The following is a 23620-nucleotide window of genomic DNA, read 5'->3' as shown; positions in this document are numbered from 1 at the left end:
GATACATGTTGGATAATCTTAATAGAGAAAGAAAGCTGATCTACTGAACATTACTGGGTGAATTGTTCTGTTCCACAAAGTAATATATCAGTGTCTGAAAAACACACACACCGTCTCCTCTCTTTGAAAGTGTTTTCTCATTGTCAGTATGAGATTAAGAGTTAATGTGTCCCCTCTGTGAACCACTCAGCTGGCCTTATCCATTCTGCTTGCTGCCGTGTTGTGGATTTGTGTGCTGTTGACCCTTCTATAATTAGATTGAGAGGAATCATGTGTCTAACAAGTCTCCACATATGTGATTGTGTTGTGCCCATAAGCAGTGTGTAACAAATGAGCTAAAACAATCGCATTCTTTCTGCCACTGTCATTTGTGTCTTGTGATCAGAGCGATGTGTCTGAAATGGACTTCACTGGATATCCAGCGTGCATGAACTGTTGTGCTGATCCTGGCCAGTATTTATAGGTGGCATGTAATGGGATTTGTGCAAATTCTAAAGATTAACTGCATTTTTTTTTATATTTTCACCTTTCCATCTGCATCAGATGCTCAAAGGGAGGGCTGAAACAATTAGTCGAGTAACTCGAATAATTCAATTACAGAAAATGTTCTAGGCAAATTCTGTGCCTCGAAGCTCCATTTAACATTGCAGTACATATGCCAGGCCTGTGTGTGGCACTGTAACATCCCCAGAAAAAAACAGAGGAAGAGTAGAGCATGTGCATATGCCGTGTAAACGCTAATCAATTTAGCGCCAAAGGCTACAGCTTTCCAATGCGACACAGAGTAAAATAAAGCCTTTTAAGAAAAAGACTGCCCACGCTGATCATCTGAAATAAATCAAATCAATTTTATTTATATAGCGCCAAATCACAACAAACAGTTGCCCCAAGGCGCTTTATATTGTGAGGCAAAAGCCATACAATAATTACAGAAAAACTGTAATAGCAACAACTGAAATAACTTATTTAAAGCATTTAAAGTGAAGCAGTGTGTTTTATTTTTAAAAAACACACGTCCGCTCTATGTGGGGAGTGGCTATTCGCCCGGCGGCTGGTTGCTGTCCCCTCACACCGGGCGAGTTACAGCTCCATTCCTGGTCACACTGACAGTCTCTGAAAGAAGATCCTCTCAGCAAAAGTCCACTCTTTCTTCTGCATTTTGCTCAGACTCGCACTGATTGTTTCGCTTTTTAATTTTCGCTTTTTTGGGTAACACACAATGCCATTGCTTAGCGAGAGCCCTGGACTATTGATGTTGTTTAAAAATGCAAAAGTACTTTTCACCCGGTTACTCAATTAATCGATAGAATACTCGATAATAAATAATACTAAAATAATCGATAGCTGCAGCCCTACTTTACAATAGTGCCAATTCACCCCAATGTCAGGGTGCTGCCATACAAGGCGCTCACTACACACCGGGAGCAACTAGGGGATTAAGGACCTTGCACAAGGGCCCTTAGTGATTTTCCAGTCAGACTGGGATTTGAACCAAGGATTCTCTGGTCTCAAGCCCAATGCTTAACCGCTAGACCATCACCTCCCCAACTCAACTATAACTGATCGTTTTGCTCAAAATCATGAGCATGTTCCACAGGAGGAGGATACCCACATATGCATCACTGTTCAATACCCACCTTGTAGTTGCCCATTTGTATTTGTTGTAGAGGAGGTACAGTATGAGTTTGACAGGAAGATGACCTTAAAGGGCATATCTCACTCCAGTCAACACTTTACCATATTATAAATCATTACTCTCAACTCTTTAACTTGTGTGAGTCCTGATAAAGCTGATAAACGTAAAATAAGCCAGCATGCATCTGAAAATGCACAACAGATTGACAGCCATTCTGATCCATATTCATGATGTAACGTCAGGCACTGACTGTTACCTTCACCTCATTGAATGGTATGTTCTAGCTTTCATCTCATGAAATATTTGTTCCATTGAAAGAACGTAAAAACATTATTTGTTTTATATAACGGTTAAAATAGATCCTTGTCAGTTGACATTTTATTAATTTATAAACAGAAAAGGGACTTACATTTTGGCATGTCACTGCTGCTAAAGTCCAAATTGTAATGTGTAGTAAAGTGATGCTGTGCACTGACTTCGGACTTCCATAAAAAAAAAAGAAAGACTTGGTGTAGTTCCTCAGTCCAGCCAAAAATCACGTCAGCTTTTCATCTGAAGAATTCTTCATGCATCCAGACGGCTTACAGTGGAGAGTGTGTGTGTGTGTGTGTGTGTGTGTGTTTTACAAGAATTAGCAATGTCAGTTAGCTCAGTCAAATCACCGTGTCATTGTCGCGCGCATGCGACTGAGTCGGCACTTGTGTGCGCGTGTACTACCAAAAAAAGACTATGTACAACCTCAGTGCAGCAAAATCAAAAATCACGTCAGAAATTAGTCCAGCTTTTCATTCCTACTTCCTGCCACAGCCTCCAAACAGCACAGTGGATTTGTTTTGTGTGTTACAAGAATTAGCAGCATCAGTTAGCTCAGTCAAATCATGTCTCTGTAGTCGTTGCCCCCTGCACATTCGCACAAAAAAAGACTGTTTACATTCTCAGTGCATTGGGAAAAAAATAGTCCAGCTTTTCATTCCAACAGCCTCCAGACAGACAGCAGAGTGAATTTTATTTTGTGTTTGCTTGCAGAGTGCATGGTACCAAACGTACGGAACCAATTTGCACTCTAAATGCAATGCAACACGAATGGAATGAATTCATCCATGTCATACGACATACAAAGCACCAATCAAATGACCAGGATCCACTCAGCTGTTATATAAATCTCCATTATGTAGAATATTTTATAATGGCACAATCAACATTAGATTGGTTTAGATATAACTTTATTAGTCCCTTGGGAATACTGCTTCAGGGATTATAACACAAGTATATTGTTTTTTTTTAAACAAAAATAGTCAAAAATTTTAAGGAGCACAACATACATAACAGAGCCTGACTGTTTGACATCTTGTGCTTTATTGTTCTAAGGAAATGTTATGTTCAAGATTGGCCAGCAGTTGTCACCATTTCTAATTGTATCAAAAGCTTCAAAATGCTGCTTCATATTGATTCAGTGGTTCAAAACGTTTCAGTTACTTCGTCACTAATTTTCATTAATAAAATACACCAGCAACCAATAATTATTACCACATGTGCCCGGATAGACTTGCAATCATTACTTACTTACATTACATACTTTGATGTTGTGCTGCAAACAGGGACGTTAAATAACGTGCGATGACCTTAAACACTAACTTACCTAAGAACGAAGCAGAGAGTAACTCACGTGGAGCTTCTCACACAACATCTAATCCGGTACCTGATACCTGCGATGTGTGAATGTTCCTGCATCCAAATCACCAGTTTCTATTGTCTTTCCACAGAGTTTGACTCATTTTGTTTGGCTGTGGTACAAAGTTTTTTAGTTGTTTGTTTTTTTGTAAGTTTGGTGGCACTGTATAAACATATGATATCTAACGTGTGCCTTTAAAACAGACTGATTAATAGTGCATGCAAAACACTTTGGCATAAATTAAAAAATGCATAAATATGCAAAAATGTGCAAATTAATTCTGGCATTCCTATATCTCAAAATGGGATTTAGCCTTTTGACTGATCGTCCAATCATTGTGCGAAAATCCAGCGTCCAGGCCCGCCCACAGCTCCATTCACCCCCAGAGATGCTCTGCGTCTGGGAGCAGGTCAAAAATGTGGCATTTATTCAGTGACCTTTCAGTTTGGAGGCAATGGGGAAAAAACTGTTCGGAGCAGTCTCATTGAAGTGAACGGACGCTCATCTTCTAGAGGAAAATGCATTGACCACAGACCGTAAGAGAAGTTAACAAAATAGTCAATCGATTTGTGATAAGTAGCTGATTCTGAACAAACTCGTCTTCAAGATGAACATGTTCTGACGCATTAGTAGTCAATGAAATAACAAACTCCACATACAGTAGTGTTCAGAATAATAGTAGTGCTATGTGACTAAAAAGATTAATCCAGGTTTTGAGTATATTTCTTATTGTTACATGGGAAACAAAGTACCAGTAGATTCAGTAGATTCTCACAATTAGTAGTTTATCTGTGGAGAGAGGAATACATTCCAGAAGGACAACCATTTCTGCAGCAATCCACCAATCCACCAGCGCTCCCCATCCAACCTGATGGAGCTTGAGAGGTTCTGCAAAGAGGAATTGGCAAAGCTTTCCGAAGATAGGTGCGTCAATCTTGTAGCATCATATTCAAGAAGACTTGAGGCTGCAATTGCTGCCAAAGGTGCATCAACAAAGTACTGAGCAAAGGCCGTGAAGACTTATGTACATGTAATTTCTTTTTTTCTTTTTTTTCCCCCCAAAAATAAGACTTTTTTTTGTCGTTTTGTTATTATGGGGGGGGGGGGGGGTGTTGTGAATAGAATTTTGTGGGGACAAAATGTATTTTGTAATGTACTCCATTTTGGAATAAGGCTGTAACAAAATGTGGAAAAGGTGAAGCGCTGTGAATATTTTGCAGAATGCACCGTACATGTCCTGTGATTGATGCGACATTTGGAATTGTGGGCTGATCTGTTGAACTGTAACTTTTACTAAAATACTGTACTGATTAAGGTTTCCTGAACTTGATGTGTGTGAGTAATTCTTTACTTCATACTGTTACTCTCTGTGTCTGACTGACTGTTACTGGATACACAGTCTGCGTCTGTTTGGGGAGCCAAGTGCTTCTTTTAACCGTTGGTTTGTTTCAACCAGTGCTTGACCTGTCTGTGAGTAACCATATAGACTCCAAGCCTATTTGTCATGAGGGAACCTGTTCCAAGACTGACACCTTGACCTTTGAACCTTGAGGAAAACCAGTCAGCCTCAAGTAACTTCTTATCTCGAATACGATACAAGCAACATACATACGTTCAGACTCTGTGCTGATTGTAGTCCTTAAATATGAAATTCAAAAAGAGTGTGATCCCACTTTATTCACTTTACATTTTTCAGCTCTATTACGTGGAACTTTTCAAATATTTATTTGTAATCTGTTAAAAATGTATTGAGGCCACATTTAGCATAGCTCATGATGTCTTTCTCTGATGTGGGTTCAAGGTTAATAAATGGGTCACAGCAGTTTTTCATGTTTGCATCACTAACTTGTAGAACTGATGGGAAAAAAAAAAAAAAAAAAAATCTTGCTTGCATTATTTTTTTCATTTCCAGCTTTAGTGTCTGTCTCTCTGTGTGTGCGTGTGTACACGCATTTATCTATATCTTTACATATATCAACATGGTGGCAAAGCGGTTAGTGCCCCTGTTACCACAGGGGATGGTTCCCAGTTCAAAAACACTCCTGCCTATTCCATGTAATGTGAAGTTGCATCAGGAAGGGCATCCTATCATCAGAGGGAGTTTGCCTTACCACTGTCACCTGTGTGCTTGTTCAAGGGGGTATAGTAAGGCGAGACCTTACTTGTCTTGCGCGCCTTGAGGCAGCTTTAAATACAATAATTTGAAATGGAATCCGGTGACCTCGAGTGAAAAACATAGAAGTTAAAAGAACTATGTATGTATGTATGTATATTCTATAATATAAAAAATATGTGGGTGGGAGTGGTACACGGCTCAGTTCCAGTAATGATTTAATCCTTATTCCTCTGAATGAAGCAAGTGTTGGTCTGTCAGAGAACAGGAATTGTTCCATGATTGTAAAATGTTGAGAAAATATTAGGATATCCTTAAAAAAGGGTTGTCTGAGATGTTTCCATCAGTGTATGCAAATTAAAATTTTACTGTGTTTTCAGGATCAAATATGCTTTATTACAAAAAAGTGGATTCATGGGGACATCTGCCATGAAGGTATCATATTTATTCAGTATCTGCATTGCCAAGACAAAGACTTTCCATTGTGTTGTAAAACAGGTTAAACTAGTCACAACTGAGCTGAAGATTTAAAGTACGTGGGGGGAGGAAATCAGTTATAGGAAAAATGTTTGCTCCTTGAATAAACTAAAATGAATATTTGAATCCATAGATGGAAACATTTCAGAAATCCTTTTGTGAAGGGTTGTCCATATGCTTTCTCATCATTTTTATGATCATAGAACAATTCCTGTTCTCTGACGGAGCAAGACTTGCCTCATTCAGAGGAATGAAGAATTACGTCATTTCTGGAACTGAGCTGAGTCCCCCCCCCCCCCCCCACACCACACACACACACACACTCACTCACTCATTTCTTCTACTGTTTCTGAACAGCTGCCACCTTATTTTCTCTGTAACTTTTAATTGGTATTGTTTCCTAAAATTTAGATGGGCCTTAACTAGTTCATTGTCTCTTGCCCTTCATATTAATCTCCTTCCCAAGAATAAATTGGTTGTAAAAACTAGATTTGATACAATGTACAGTGTCTCCCACCAGCTGAAAATTTGTTTCTGGTGGTGGCGTGTTACGGCAGGATGGCACGTGATGAGCGAGATCAGAATGAACAAGTCATGCGAATGTTTATGAACAGTACTTATTACAAAACATACTCGGTATCGTTAAATAATTTAGAAATTAACATATCAAGCAAATTAGACTGAACATGAACATGTTGAAGGCAAAATGACAAATTGCTTTTGTCCAAATCCTTGCAATATGGACCTGAATGTACAGTGCATCCAGAAAATATTCACAGCGCTTCACTTGCTCCACACTTCATGTTACAGCCTTATTCTTTTTTTTTTTTTTTTTTTTACCATTTTATTGTTTTGGTTCTGGAAAGGCACCAGGCATTTTTTATTATTTTTAATTGTTGTTGACCCTAAGAAAAATTGTGCAACTGTTACTTTTTTCATTCCAACTTCAATTTTCTGTCTGCCGCGTTCACACCAGGTGCAACCAGAGCCACAAATTGGCGCCACCATCGCCCGTTGTGTCGCTTTGCTTTCGCTGCGAAAATTCGCCCCCAGTGCGTCATCAAATAGGAGGAGCTTCCATTCCGCTCGCCAGCTCCAGTTGTCAGTCAAGTTAACATGGCGGACCTTGATCACACGGAGTGAGTTGCTGTGCTCTTAATTGTTGTGGAAACAAACATCACCAGCGGTGCCGTCCCTGGGTTCACAACATCCTCACGAGATGTTCCCAATTCGGGGAGTATCATTATTTGCTGCAGGAGCTGCGTCTGGATGACGGCCGCTTTCAGCAGTCCTTCTGCCTCTACAGGACCCAGTTTGAGGACCTCCTGTCCCGTTCATGTGCGCACATGTGAACAATAATAAAAAAAAAACAAAAAACTCCACTGCCCCTGCTGCGGGGCTGCTCCTCTCTCTTCCCCCAAACTTGGTCAAAATTGTATTTATAAACCAGTCACCATTTGTTTTATTATACATCTGTGTAGTTAATAAATAAAATAATCTTCACGGACGATTCGCTCACGCGCACATGTGACACAAAAAAGACTCTCCGCTGCTGTGGGGCTACTGCTCGCTCTTCCTCTGTCATAATTGTGAAATAAAGGACAAAAGGAACATAAGTCCTGCTCACAGGCTGGCTACCAGAGACAGGACATGTTCACATCCAACTCAAACTCCAGACATCTCACGTCACTACATATCCAGTCCCTGATTAGTCATCACAGCGCGACAAGATGAAAAAGTTCACATTTTTCAACTTGGGGAGGAGGGCAAAGCGACGTGACGCAATATCACGCCACAAATGCGCTAATCACTCAAAATCGCTTCACTCATGTCGCTTCATTCGCGTCCATTGCGTCGTGTTCCATGGCTTGGCGCCACAACACCTCCTTCCATAGGGATTACATTGCAAACCTGTCACTGCTGTCGCTTGCGTCGCGCCCGGTGTGAACGTGGCATTAATGAAACCCCTGATGGCATGCTCTCTTTCCTGTGTGTGTGTGTTGGGGAAAACCTAACTTCCTTAAGCTTCTCCTCTTTTTGTTGGTTACCACAGCGACATGTTGATTTGGCACAACGTTTAAGCCATATACCCTTCCACACACAACTCCACATTATACGGGTGGTCTTGAACTAGGAACCTTCTGTTTTGGAGGCAAGTGTGGTGACCGCTTGGCTACCACACAGCAAATATATATAACATGATTTATTGAGTCACTTAGTGAATGTGTCGACAAAGGGTTTAGACATAGTATGATTGTGGTTGGTTATTAGTGTAATTGGTTATGGACAGAACGAACTGGAGTGGACAGTCAACACTCAGGCATTTCCTCATACAAACAGTAAATGATGGTTTTGTCTCCTCTGTGCGGCTTTTCAGAGCTATTGACCTGAGCGGTTGACATCTCCTTGTAAGCCTGCGACTCAGATTGACAGGATAGGGCTTTGGACTCTGCCAGCAGATTTAGCAGTATGACTTTGCAGCATTGCGTTGAGGTTGATGGTGTGATTGGCTTTGCGTCATTTTGACGTCCTTGTTTTTTAAAGCTAATATGTTGTTCTGTAATTTTTTTCATGATCTGTCCATTATAAGTAAGTAAATTTTATTTATATAGCACTTTTCACAGGCAGAGAGAGCCACAAAGTGCTGCACAAAAAGGTAGTTAAAAATAAAATACATAAAAGCACATAATCACTGCAAAAAAGCAAATATAATGGTCATAAACAGCTCCCTCCACTGTAGATTAAAATGCATGGAGAAACAAGTGCGTCTTGAGCCTACTCTTGAATGCATCAACAGAAGCAAGTGTGCAAATAGAGAGTGGGAGATCATTCCAGAGCCTTGGCACGATGGCCTGGAAAGAGCGATCTCCTCTGGTCTTGAAACGGGTACGAGGGACCATGAGGAGATTCAGGTCGAATGACCTCAGGCTCCGAGAGGGAGTGTAGGGACACAACAAGTCTCTAATATAAGGGGGAGCCTGACCATGCAGAGCTCTGAAAGTCAGCACGAGGATTTTAAAGTTAAACAATATCGCACAGGGAGCCAGTGCAGGGCTTTTAAAATGGAGTAATATGGCTAGCTACTCCTCTTAGTCTGAGTTAGCAGCCTAGCTGCAGAATTCTGAACCTGCTGCAAGCGAGATGGCTTCTTTTGGTTTAGGCAAGAAAATAAGCTGTTACAGTAGTCTAAACGCAAGGAAACAAAGGCGTGGATAATCAACTCAAGATCATCATTCAACACTACTTCTAAGTTCGATATTTTTCGCAACTGATTGAAAGCAATTCCTTGTCAGCTGTTTCGAGTGATGCTCAAGTGACATTTCTTTGTCAAAGACGACACGGAGGTTTATAAGACTCGATTTAACAAACAAGCTCAGGTCACTTAGATGCTGAGTGATTCCTGGGATTGCCTCATCGGGGACAATGACAAGCACTTCAGTTTTTGCTAAATTTAGCTGCAAAGAGTTGGCCCCAAGCCATTGTTTTATCTGCACGAGGCAATTAGTTAAAGAAGTCAGTTTGTGAATCTCAGAGACATTAAAAGAGCAGTACAGCTGGATGTCATCAGCAAATAAATAAGAGACATCATCAAATCCCTGAATTAGCTGTCCTAAGGAAAGGACATAAAGCCCAAAACTGATCCTTGGAGTACTCCGCACAACAGATCAGCAGAGTCAGACAGGATCTGATTAGCCGAGACACAGAAACTCCTGCCCAATAAATAGGAAGAGAACCACGCTAGGACAGGTCCTGACATTCCAACTAAGTACTGCAATCTTGTGAATAAGCTGTTATGATCAACCGTGTCAAAGGCCGCCGAAAGCGCTAACAGAACAAGGACAGTGCATTTCTCAGAATCCGCAGACATCATGTCACTAAACACTTTAAGCAGGGCAGTTTCCGCCCTGCTTAAACCACTTATAACCACATTTTCAACCATCTTAGATGTTGTGTAGTGTGATTGAATGAATTTATTCAGCACACAGTCCAAAACAACAAACTTACAAAAAGAAAGAAATGAATTACAATGCATCCCTGTGCCTGAAAGGGTATAGGCAGAAGCAAAGCTTATTAATGCCTACCCTTTTAACCAAAATAAAACTATAGTCCAAAAGGAGTGTAGGGGGAAGTTACCCCCCCATTCCCACTCCCATTTTCAACCACTTCAAACTCTTCCACTTAAGGACACAATCCGAACGCTACCAAACAAATTTACATTTACATATTTACATTTACAATTGGCAGTACACAAAACTCATCCTTCTTCAGCAGATACATATCTTGAAAACATCATGTCTTTATATTGATTTTAAACTGATTATATTTGGACATCGTTCCTCCGTCAGGTTATTCCATATTCTAGGGCCACACATGGAGACACAGAAACCTTTCTTGGTCGTCCGAGCGCCAGCAATTTTAATATGATACAAGCCTGGAAATTATATTTTCCCTCTCTCTCTCAGTAAAAAAAAATTGAATTCAAAAGGGCACTTGTTTATTTTTCACTTTGTAGATTAATTGAAGTCTTGAACAAAATCATATTGTAAAGTTTTAATATTGAGATTTAAGGAACAATGGGTTGGTGTGGTCTCGATAAACTGCATTATGAATTGTTCTTAATGGTCTTTTTTGTAGAACGAATAATGGTTGCACTGTAGTTTTTATAATTGTTGCCCCAAAATTCAGCACAGTAAGTCAGGTAGGGTGCAACCAATGAACAATACAAAGTATGTAGTTCTCTGCAATCAAGAACATGCTTTGTTTTATTTAATACGGCAATACTTTTTGATACCTTCTTTTGACCATGTTGAATATGAGCTTTACAATTAATTCTTTCATCAATAATGACACCTAAAAACTTATTTCTTTGACACGTTCTATGTTTACCCCTTGTATATTTAACTGTATTTGTAACTTACAGTTTACAAATAACATTAGTTTTTCACAAATTTAATGATAATTTGTTAATATCAAACCATCTCTTAACTTTATCATTTCAGTTCCTAAATCAGATAACAATTGTTGCAGATTTCTCCTGATCAAAACAGGTTTGTGTTGCTGAAATCTTAAATTATGTACTTTTGATTTGATATGCTCCATGTCAACTTGGTAAATGAGGTCACATCGCATTTTCTCAAGATAGAATTCTGCATTGGTGCACTTTATGGTCACTTTAAGACTCTGTAGGCCAAACAGTGTCTTTTGTGGATCTTTTATGGAATTGGCTTTCACCAAGGAATTGACGTCTTGCATATCTTGTGTTCAGTTGTCCAAAAACGCATTTTTTTTATTGCATGATGTATCTTCAAGAAAAAGTGTCCACAGCTGAGACCTTGGAAATAAAAAATGTTGTTCAATCTTGAGAATGATCAAAAGTCAGACTTTTCATAACATTTTGACATTTAGCTTTGCATCATGGGAAATGGTGGACTAATTAACATGTTTTGTTTCTTTTTATCTCCTGCAGCGGTGATCAGCCAATGGCAAGGTGAACCAAAGGAACGTGTCATATCTCTCGTCCTCACTCATCTCCCTCTGCTCAAACCTGGTAATGTAGAAGCCAAGGGGGAGTACATGCGCCTGCTGCCACGCATCCTAGCCCACACCATTGAGCATGGCCATCACCTGGAGGAGTCTCGCCAGCTTCTGTCCTACGCTCTCATTCATCCCGCTACTTCCTTTGAGGACCGTGCTGCCCTGGCGCTGTGGCTCAACCACTTGGAGGAGAGGGCTGCTGCCCATGGGAGATTCACTGGAAAGACCGCCTCCTGCTGGGCCACATCACGCCCACCACCAATCCACACCTCCTTCCACGCTCACCTCTTCAAGTTCTTCTTCCTCTACTATCAACTCATCATCTGGAAACCTCTACCCTTTGCATCTTCACCAACGCTATGGCTCAGAGGATCGCCTTAATGGGTGGCAGAGTTCCCGGGATGCAGGACTAAGCGGCGGATGGCAGCAGCAGGGCTGTGAGAATGGGGCACCTACTTCTCTACCCATTCATCCTCTGTACCAGCAACAATCAACACAGTTGGAACTGGTGGAGGCAGTAATACTAGTAAGTGAACTCTCTTTTGTGTGAGTCTTAATTAGTCTAGATCTGTGCTTCCTAAACCATCTCCTTGAGAACCATGCTCTACTTTTACTCGGTCAAGCTCAAAACCTCTTCTCGTATTAATATTGTTTTTACACCTACCCTGTTTGGTCCATTTCTTTCAGACTGTGGTGTGTTTAGTCAGATATTTTGCTTTGGTTCGGAAGGTGTGAACAAAGATTTGAACTCTGGTACATACCAAACAAGTGCACCAAGGTTCTTTTGTAAAGGTGGGACTTGGTCTGGTTGCAAGTGGACCATGGTATAGTTGTGGCGAGAATGCACATCACACCAGTAGACCAAATATTCTGAACCAAATGTGAAGTCTGCATGCTTTATAGTTTGTTTTGATTAGAAAAGATGCTACAGGATGAGTTGTTGGTTGATGTTGACTACAGACGTGCACAGTGATTTTTTTATTTTCAAACAAGCACAATTATGCAAAGCCTGTGAATGAAATACACTCAACAAAAATATAAGCACAACACTTTTGGTTTTGCTCCCATTTTGTATGAGATGAACTCAAAGATCTAAACTTTTTCCACATACACAATATCACCATTTCCCTCAAATATTGTTCACAAACCAGTCTAAATCTGTGATAGTGAGCACTTCTCCTTTGCTGAGATAATCCATCCCACCTCACAGGTGTGCCATATCAAGATGCTGATTAGACACCATGATTAGTGCACAGGTGTGCCTTAGACTGTCCACAATAAAAGGCCACTCTGAAAGGTGCAGTTTTGTTTTATTGGGGGGGATACCAGTCAGTATCTGGTGTGACCACCATTTGCCTCATGCAGTGCAACACATCTCCTTCACATAGAGTTGATCAGGTTGTCAGTTGTGGCCTGTGGAATGTTGGTCCACTCCTCTTCAATGGCTGTGCGAAGTTGCTGGATATTGGCAGGAACTGGTACACGCTGTCGTATACGCCGGTCCAGAGCATCCCAAACATGCTCAATGGGTGACATGTCTGGTGAGTATGCCGGCCATGCAAGAACTGGGACATTTTCAGCTTCCAAGAATTGTGTACAGATCCTTGCAACATGGGGCCGTACATCATCCTGCTGCAACATGAGGTGATGTTCATCGATGTATGGCACAACAATGGGCCTCAGGATCTCGTCACGGTATCTCTGTGCATTCAAAATGCCATCAATAAAATGCTCCGTGAGGCTTCATCATGGCGTTTCTTTGCGCCGAGCGGCTGCACCACGACGCGCTGAACTCCTCCGCACATCTGTCTTAATGTGCTGGAAAAGTGCAGATGTCCATGTCTTTTCACAATTCCTGTGCTAGTCAGAGGACATACCGGATCAAGACAGTGTTCAGTTTAAAAATGAACGGCCCATTTCACTGTTACAGGAGTTTTTGTCATGGAAAGAGGAACAAAGGTGGAGGAATTCCACGCGTCGTGGTGCAGCCGCTCGGCGCAAAGAAACGCCATGATGAAGCCTCATGGGACATGTTCTGGCATGTCCAGCGCATGCATAATCATAATCGGATATTCACACGACTGGAAAGCAACCGGAATCCGTCTGAAATCCACCTTTAAGCCGTCCTGTGAGACCAAGACCGAGGTTGTTTTGTCCCGCATAATGAACGGCTCCATGGCGCGTCCCTCGGCTTCTTTTTCCATGAAAAAAAACCTCCTGTAACGGTGGAATGTGCCGGAAAAAGTGCTGATGTCCACATCTTCTGCCTTTTTGTGAAAGTCAGACGAGGTCCTGGATCAACAAAGCTTTCACGTTGGAAATGATCTGGTTGTTTGTGCGGGGTGTCAGCCTGTCCATTGCTGCGCTCTCAGCAATTGTGGGCGGTCTTTAAAACCGTCTGGATCACTCCTTAATCTGTTTAATCCCCATAAAATCGTCCCTGAAAGCCATATTAATTTTGGAACGGTGTCCACCTGGAGGTCTTACAGTTTCTGGAAAAAAATTGATGCAGCAAAGATCCAAATCGTTCAGACATTTATTCGCAATAAAAATAGACAAGAGGGGTAGACCACACCTCACTCAAAGCCTGCTCACAGGCGAATGAAGCAACCGACAGGCATGGAAAAACTCACGCATGCGCACGAGGGTTCAAATCCATATGGTTTTTGAAAAAAATGTAGGATACTTTTCTAACAGACCTCGTATGTCAGAATAACCAATTGTGCTGATATTTTTCATACTCTGTAATTCTAAAATATGACTTCATTTGCTTTTCATATACTGACATTGCTGTAGAAACATGACTTCCTCATCAAGACATCCTCATCTATTTGCAAAAGTTATAAACCCAGATCAGTTTTCTCCTTTTCTCTTTTTTGTAATTTTTATGAGTTTGGAAAAGACAATTTTTATGCACTGATACAGTTTATGTTGCAATTAATCAGGCATTGAAGTATTTTAAAATATTCTGTAAAACACTGGACACCTTGTTCTCATTCAGGACCACAGACATTTCTTTTTTTTTTTTTTTTTTGATGACTCATTAAGTTGTTGTTAAAGTAGACCTGCATTGAAATAAATGTGGTCAGATTTCAGAAAGAAATAGCTGATATGTATTTATAAGACCCTTGAGAATGCAGTAAAGTAAATCTGTAAGCCCAAATTTGTAATTCAGCGGAGAAATCTTCATTTAAAAATGACAAATTTGAAGCTAAAATTTAGCCCTCTGTGAAAACAGTTTGTACAGCCGTATCATTTCCATGACGTCAGGGACAAGACGACGCGTTCCCGCCTTCAGTCCAATCCCGCGTTGAAATTGATTTTATCTGTTAGTAATGTTACTTATACATGTCCTGGTTTCAACATCCAAAAAGTAAGCTGCAATGAATGTGAGATACAGATCTGTGTGCTCAGATCAGCAACGACATAGACAGCGGGCGCTGTTCTTCCTCTCCCGCTCTCTGCCTCCGCTGCGCTTATTAAGTCTGCGGGCTCGTTAACAAGCTCGTTAACTGCCGATGCGGGCCACTCACACCGCCCGTGTCTGCTTTGCAGACGGTGTTGTGCCAGATTCAGCGCACAACACCGGCATCACCTCTCTGTCTACTGAATGGAGCTGCAGCACACTTGGCACAAGTCCTGAGATTACGCTCGCTGTTTTAATGTGAAGCGGCCGGTACACCTGTTGCTGCAAGGACAGACTTCTTGCGGCAAAATCCACAGCACCGCACGTCTCGGCAATCGGAGCCCCAGAGCTCCATGGACGCTGAGAGAGGTTTATATATTTTTAATGACTGGTATTCTTTGCGGGTCTCGCCTCCATATCCCGCGATGGTACCGGAGGCGAAAGACAGTAGATTTTCATTGCGACACCACTCAATGAAACGGGCGTATGAAAAAAGTCCCCCAAATAATTTTCAAGCACAAATAAAACAAATGTGTACTCACCAAATGTACCGCAAGACAATATGAACTTTTTAAAAAGTAGATCCTTCCGTATAAGACAAGAAAAAGGTGCAATTGGTGCAATGCATGCTGGAGAGGGTCTTGTCCGTGACGTCTCGGCAGCATCCGTGATGAGAGGGACAATTTGCGGAGGGCTAAATGTTAGCTGTAAATTTGTCATTTTCAAATGATTTCTCCGTTGAATGACAGATCTGGGCTTGCAGATTTACTTTACTACATTCAGAAGGATCTCATGTGTAAATGTAAGTCATTTGTTGTTCAAAAAAATCTGACTGCATTTTTTTCAATGCAGGTCTCCTTTAATTGGCATCTTTATTATTAGTACAATATCTTAGAATGAACTTACATACATGCATACAGTAACTTTAATCTAATGATGCAGAGAGTATTTTATGATAGCAAAGAGCCCAAAACAGTTTTTAATAGTGTCAGGTTTTTGTATTGTTACCAGTGTGAATCCCTGAAACACTGTTTTTTGTTATATATATTGGCTACAATCATGTAACTTTTAAATGTTAAGATGTAAAACATACAAGTCAGCTTAAATTAGATCCTGTGTTCCAGAATTCACAAATATCGCAAATGATTATTTTGGTCCAAATTAATAGCTGGTTCTTTCAGTTTGGACTGAATAATTCAACTCTATTCATTATTTATGTTCAACCTTAAATCAGGAAAGGTTGAAATGACGCAGATGGCGTCGAAGGCCCAGAGAGGTCAACTCAGCTTCTGGACAGTGTTAACGTAAGGCTTCTTTTTTGGCATTTGTGATTGCAACTATTCTAATACTTGACAAAGGTTTCCCAATGTAATCCTTTAATGAATGCTGTGCCGACTGAAGGATCAGAGCTTATGGGTGTTCAGCTAAAGCCTGCGTCACAATTCCCCACGCGTGTGGTGCATACATACAGTAGTGTTTAGAATATAGTAGTGCTATGTGACTAAAAAGATTAATCCAGGTTTTGAGTATATTTCTTATTGTTACATGGAAACAAGGTACCAGTAGATTCTCACAAATCCAACAAGACCAAGCATCATGATATGCACACTCTTAAAGCCCCGTTTACACGTAGACGGTAAGAGCTCCTGGAAGCGTCCCGGAAGAGTTTTTGGCCATCTTAAGGATCAAACGCCGTTGTCAACGCCGGCATAGGGGGCGTGGCTAGTTCCGGCTTTACCAGGAATCGTCGAAAAAATTATTCAACATGTCGAATAATTCTGGGAGCGCTCCCAGAGAATTCGCGTGACGACGGAGACAACGCGAACAACGGCGTTTGATACTTTTAATCGCTGTGTCATCCTGCCCCTTCCTGTAGTGCCGCAGGTGTTTTATCCCTAACCAACGGCGTGTAAAACGGCAATAGAGCCCACATCGGCATCCTCAAAGGCGTCTTAACCGGCGACAGAGGCAGACAAAACAGCAGCGCTAGTGGACAGTACTCTGTTCTAAACGCCACCTCCAGTTAATGGTGTTCCAAACGGCCGATAGGCGGCGGTCAGTATAAAAACGCTAGCGTGCTGCATGCAGGCCTCTCACTCGCAGCCAGCTCCAGATATTTTTGCAGAGAAGCTCAGTATGCCTCCTAAAGAAAATTGGCAGCAGTAAGGACTTACCAAGAGGTCTAGTTCAGAAGCAGAGGGTAGCCCTGTGGTGGAGAAGAGCAACACGTTGAGGGGAAAAAAGGAGAGAAAGAAAAGGCTGAGAGATGAGCTCCCTCCTCCTGCAGTGACAGCTGCTTCAGCCTATTATACTCTGGGGGCGGTGCCTATATGTAAAAGTTCCTGGAGTAACGCAGGATTGCCTGGATAAATCCAGCGGTACACAGGGCATTTTCGGCGGCAGCAGAACACCGCCATTCTCACGCGCATCTAACCTGCGATTGTAAAGGATAGAACTGGGTATTAACCCCCGTTGCCTGACGTGTGCCGGATGCTACGGCGTCAAAACGCCGCTTTATTTGGCGGATTTAGCGGCGTTTTATCCGCGTATTTGCAGCTAGTACGGCGGTCAAAACGCCGGCGCATGCTCCGCCCCTTTCCACCGCGAAAAACAGCCGGAACTACCGTGAACTTCGGTCTACGTACACTCAACAAAAATATAAACGCAACACTTTTGGTTTGCTCCCATTTTGTATGAGATGAACTCAAAGATTTAAAACTTTTTCCGCATACACAATATCACCACTTCCCTCAAATAGTGTTCACAAACCAGTCTAAATCTGTGATAGTGAGCACTTCTCCTTTGCTGAGATAATCCATCCCACCTCACAGGTGTGCCATATCAAGATGCTGATTAGACACCATGATTAGTGCACAGGTGTGCCTTAGACTGCCCACAATAAAAGGCCACTCTGAAAGGTGTAGTTTTATCACACAGCACAATGCCACAGATGTCGCAAGATTTGAGGGAGCATGCACTTGGCATGCTGACAGCAGGAATGTCAACCAGAGCTGTTGCTCGTGTATTGAATGTTCATTTTCTCTACCATAAGCCGTCTCCAAAGGCGTTTCAGAGAATAATACCTTATCAATAACCCATCCCTACTAATCAGCTCTTGGTATGGCACACCTGTGAGGTGGGATGGATTATCTCAGAAAAGGAGAAGTGCTCACTATCACAGATTAGACTGGTTTGTGAACAATATTTGAGGGAATGGTGATATTGTGTATGTGGAAAAAGTTTTAGATCTTTGAGTTCATCTCATACAAAATGGAGCAAAACCAAAAGTGATGCGTTTATATTTTGTTGAGTGTACTACCCGCCGACAACACTCTCTATGTGTAACCTGGGCTTTAGGCTATGAAATTGGGCTATTAGTAAAAAAAAAAAAAAAAAAAAAAGTAGAAAGGGGGTGTTCACAATAATAGTAGTGTGGCATTCAGTTTTGTGGAACAAACAGGTGTGAATCAGGTGTCCCCTATTTAAGGATGAAGCCCAGCACCTGTTGAACATGCTTTCTCTTTGAAAAACTGAGGAAAATGGATGTTCAAGACATTATTCAGAAGAAACAGCATAGTTTGATTAAAAAGTTGATTGGAGAGGGGAAAACGTATATGCAGGTGCAAAAAATTATAGGCTGTTCATCTACAATGATCTCCAATTCTTTAAAAATGGACAAAAAAAAGACTCGTCGAACAAAACAGAAAACAACCATCAAAATTGATAGAAGAATAACCAGAATGGCAAAGGCTCACCCATTGATCAGCTCCAGGATGATCAAAGACAGTCTGGAGTTACCTGTAAGTGCTGTGACAGTTAGAAGACGCCTGTGTGAAGCTAATTTATTTGCAAGAATCCCCGCAAAGTCCCTCTGTTAAATAAAAGACGTGCAGAAGAGGTTATATTTAGGAATATTTTGTTGACTGATGAGAATAAAATTGTTCTTTTTGGGTCCAAGGGCTTGCAGACAGTTTGTGAGACGACCCCCCAAACTCTGAATTCAAAGCCACAGTTTCACAGTGAAGACAGTGAAGCATGGTGGGTGCAAGCATCATGATATGGGCATCTGTCTCCTACTATGGTGTTGGGCCTATATATCGCATACCAGGTATCATGGATCAGTTTGGATATGTCAAAATACTTGAAGAGGTCATGTTGCCTTATTCTGAAGAGGTCAGCCCTTGAAATGGGTGTTTCAACAAGACAATGACCCCAAGCACACTAGTAAACGAGCAAAATCTTGGTTCCAAACCAACAAAATTAATGTTTTAGAGTTGCCTGCCCAATCCCCGGATATTTCACTTTTAACAAGAGATTTTGTCATGAAATCCGCTCGGAGGCGTTGCGCATCAGGACCAATTCGCTGATCGAGCGAGACAAAGGAGAGCTGGGCATGTCCCAACTTGTCCTCTAACACTACGAAATGGAGGTGTTTCTTTGTCTTGCTCGATCAGCGAATCGGTCCTGACGCGCGAAGCCTCTGCGCGGCTTTCCATGACAAAATCTCTTGTTAAAAGTGAAATCTGCCAGAAAATGGCTGATGTCCAGCTCTTGTGATAACCAGAGAAATTGCTCACGACGGTCCCAGCTCCACACAGCGATCCGTTTAGAAATGATGTGGTATTTTCTGCCTCTCCATTGTGGGGCGTCCTTAAACCTGTAGTAACAGTCCTTATTCTCTGTGAAGCCCGTAAAATTTTCACCGAAAGCCAGATAAATTTTTCGAATGGTTTCCAGCTGCTTGTCTCTAACAGTTTCTGAAAAAATTCTGATGGAAAAAAAGCCCAAATCATTCCGCCATTTCCTGACAATGAAATCTGATGAGGGGGCTGGACCACTCCTCCCACAAGGTGTGCTCACAGGCGAATGATGCAACCGACAGGCGTGGAAAACTCATGCATGCACACGAACGTTCAAGCTTGGCTGACGTAAAAACATATGAATCAAATCCATATAGTTTTTGAAAAAAATAAAAAGGTACGATACTTTTCTCACAGACCTCGTACGTATGGGGTTGCAATGAGCGGCAGCCCGAAGGCGTGCCGTAGATATCTGATGGAAAGTTTTTGAAAGAGTACTGGCCCTGTAGTTGTCACGTACTGGCTGCATGGCTGTTGTGCACGAAGGCGTGGGTAATTTTGTACTGTCAGCCTGTGCCAATTGTATATCTGACCCACATGATCCATGCATGTCCACTGAGTGAGGAGTGCATGTGGACTAGCATCTCAGCAAACCCAGTATCACTTCGTACCTCTCCTCAGCTTCTATCATCTGCCGATAGCGGCTGTTGTGACGGTATGTTTTGGGGGGAGGGGAAGCCAGAGCTTTTTCAGCAGCATTTCGAGGGCACTGTGATGTCATGATAAACAATTCTGGCACTTAAAAGCAACATTCCATTCATTCATGGAAACATCCAAGTGTACTGCTCCAGTGAGTCGTCATGAAGAGAAACACCAACTAAATATTTTTCAGGGCGTGTACAAATGGTAAAGGCGTGGACTGTAAACAGCGAGGGATCACAGCACAACATACAGAAGTACATCTCACGTTCCACCTCTAGTGTGGTGTGTTAAGTGCAACGCGATAATGAAAGCACAGACCCACAGTGGGCGTTGTCGCTCTTCTCTTTCAGCCTGTGACAGCACCTTCAGCTGGTCACATCTCCTCTCTTTAAACAACAACAACAAAAAATGTGCATCAGATTACTGGGGATGATCACATTTAATTTTTAATTTAACATTTATTTACCAGTTGGTCCCATTGGATCGAGACCTCTTTTGCAAGGGAGACCTGGACAGTGATAAGTCTTTAAAGGTGGGAGGAAACCAAGCACCTGGAGGAAATCCACGCAAACAGGGGGAGAACATGCAAACTCCACACAGAAGGCCACAGGAGGGAATCGAACCCATGACCTTTTTGCTGTAAGGCAACAGTGCTGACCACTAATCCAATGTGCTGCCATAATTGATTAGAAATCAAACTGCAGCTGCCTGTGTTGTTAACATCCTGACCATCATTCCACATCAGTGCACACAGCAAAACACCTACCTGCGCCACTTTATTCGCACTTTTCCGCACTGTCCAAGGTGCTCAAAGAGAAGAGTGAAAATGCCTTTGGGTCTGCCGCTTTATAGTGCGGCGCTCCACCAGACATCACCACCATGACACCACTCCATCTGGTCGGCATCTACACTTAAAAAAACAAAACAAAACAAAAAAAAAACCCAACAAAAACAAATATGCACCAGATTATTGGTAGGGGAAGGGCTGGTGTGTATAATCCCTTTTACAATGCTGCGCGATATCCCAATATAAATATATGCCCGGTGTTAACTACTTGTGTGGCATGTGGGTCGTGTGTGCTGTGCGCACGCCACACATGGGGCAGACGAGTGAAATGTTAATTTGTCTTGCTGGCCCGCACCAATTAGTGCAGCAGATAACAGAATATTATACAATGGAAATCTGCATAAATTCGGTGATACAAAGACACCATATTCAAGAAATACTCCATAGACATTACTGTTTGAGAAAAACAATTGGCCACTTGAATTTTAAATAGGAGCCATGTAGGGATCAACTGAAGAATTACACAGGGGTCAAAATGAAAAGATGCTCCAATCATATTGAAACCTATACCACATTAATTTGTCTGAAAATAAAGATTTCAAAAAGTATAATTTGGACTATCTGACTGGAATGTTATGGGGTAAAAACGGCAAAAATTGTGACAAAGGGTCAATTTCAGTTCATACACAGGTCAAAAGTAAAGTTGCTCAAATTTTGGTAAAAAAAAAAAATGCAAATTATTGCTTGAGTTTATAGGGATTTAAAAGGGAATAGTTTGCACCATGTGTCATGCTTAGTTATCACGTTATAGGGTAACATATGTCACATGTCATAGAATCCGATGGATGTTGACATTGTTTGACCTTTACTTTGGCAAACCAAGCATTCAGCATAGGTCAGAACTATTCCATTTACTGATCTTATTGACAATGCAATGATTATTTTTAAGATTCTTCAAATTTACTAATAAAAAATAAAAAAAACTAAGAAATCACATGTACATAAGCCCAAGCCCCAAAGATTGAGCTCAGGTGCATTCTGTTTCCACTGAACATTCTTATGTTCTACAGCTTAATTGGAGTCCACCTGGGGTAAATTCAGATGATGGGACATGATTTGGAAAGGCACACGCCTGTCTACATATAAGGTTCCATAGTGACTGTGCATGTCAGAGGAATTGTCTGTAGACCCCTGAGGGCAGGTTTGTCTTAGGCACAAATCTGGGTGAGGGGTACAGGAACACTACTGCTGGCTTTGAAGGTCGCAATGAGTACTCCATCCATGCATACATGGAAAAGTTGGAATCCACCAGGAATCTTCTTAGAGCTGGCTGCCCGTCCTAAGACTGAGCGATCAGGGGAGAGGGCTTTAGTCAGGGAGGTGACTAAGAACCTGATGGTCAATCTGTCAGAGGGTCCAGCATTCCTCTGTGGAGAGAGGAGAATCTTCCAAAAAGGACAACCACGCTGCAATAATCAGGCCTGTATGGTAGAGTGGCCAGACGGAAGCCACTCCTTAGTAAAAGGCACATGGCAGCCCAACTGGAGTTTGCCACAAGGCACCTGAAGGACTCTCATAACATGAGAAACAAAATTATCTGGCCTGATGAGACAAGATTGACTCTTTGGCGTCAGTTTGGAGGAAACCAGGCACCATGTGTACAGTGAAGCATGTTGGTGGCAGTATCATGCTGTGGGGATAAAGCCTGGGTCCCACCAAATAATGAAGGATGAATAATGAGCCATGCATGGGTGTGTCAGCAATTATCGAAAGAATGACCCACGTTTTCATCTATCACTTATCCGCTATGAAGGTGCCTCTACTGCCTCTCTGTACCCCGCATGTGCCACGTAGCAGCCTCTAGTGAGCCACGACCGAACAGGTCATTAGAGCCTCGAATGGTTCACATCAGCCACACTAGCCACGTAGTGCCATGATAAACGCCATGTTGGTGCACGTTTAGGCATGGGTTTGGTCCACACCTCCAGCCCTCCCACACCTGGTCCCTTTGTGGGTTTTCAAATCACAGCAGCATTTAAAGATGCCCCTTTTTTTTTTTTTTTTTTAAATGGTCAGGCACAGTCCCGCGGTTGTGCACTGTGTGCCAGGCTGCTGTCCACCTGTAATGCACCAGACCAGCTAGAACCGTACCACGGGTTCCTGGAGAGCCACCTCTGTGCTCTTCGCTGGCTCTGCAGCTCGCTGGCTTTATTTGTTCTGCGGCTTTAAACACACAAACTGTGATCCCACTATACGAGGGCTGTCAATAAAGTATAGGTCCTTTTTATTTTTTTCCAAAATAAAATAAATAAAATAAAATTCTTTTATTTTTTTTGGGAGGAGTCGTCCAGCCCCTCGTCGGAATTCCTTTGTCTGAGAAGTTGCTGAGAGACTGGCGCTTTGTTTGATCAAAATTTTTTCTAAACCTGTGAGACACATCGAAGTGGACACGGTTCGAAAAATTAGCTGGTTTTCAGTGAAAATTTTAACGGCTGATGAGAGATTGAGGTGATACTGTCGCTTTAAGGACTTCCCACGGTGCGAGACATCGCTCAGCGCTCTCAGCCGCCGTCGTCAGCCTGTTCAAGCTGAAAACCTCCACATTTCAGGCTCTATTGATCCAGGACGTGTGAGAGAACAGAGAAGTTTCAGAAGAAGGTCGGTTTCAGCATTTATCCGGATATTCCACTGTTAAAGGAGATTTTTTTTAAT

The 23620-nt window shown here is 42.0% G+C and overlaps 1 protein-coding gene across 1 annotated transcript in view; it reads left to right on the top strand.

Annotated features, from left to right (window-relative positions):
- samd4a (sterile alpha motif domain containing 4A) overlaps positions 1-23620 on the top strand; it is a 218707-nt gene that overhangs the window by 85613 nt on the left and 109474 nt on the right. Inside the window, 1 exon segment of the mRNA XM_034163535.1 lies at positions 11366-11807. Within this exon segment, the coding sequence (XP_034019426.1) occupies positions 11366-11807 (442 nt within the window).

This window comes from Thalassophryne amazonica, chromosome 2 (assembly GCF_902500255.1).
Source record: "Thalassophryne amazonica chromosome 2, fThaAma1.1, whole genome shotgun sequence".
NCBI lineage: Eukaryota > Metazoa > Chordata > Actinopteri > Batrachoidiformes > Batrachoididae > Thalassophryne > Thalassophryne amazonica.
The sequence above is the reverse complement of the archived record's forward strand: the minus strand, read 5'-3'. Positions and strand labels throughout refer to the sequence as shown.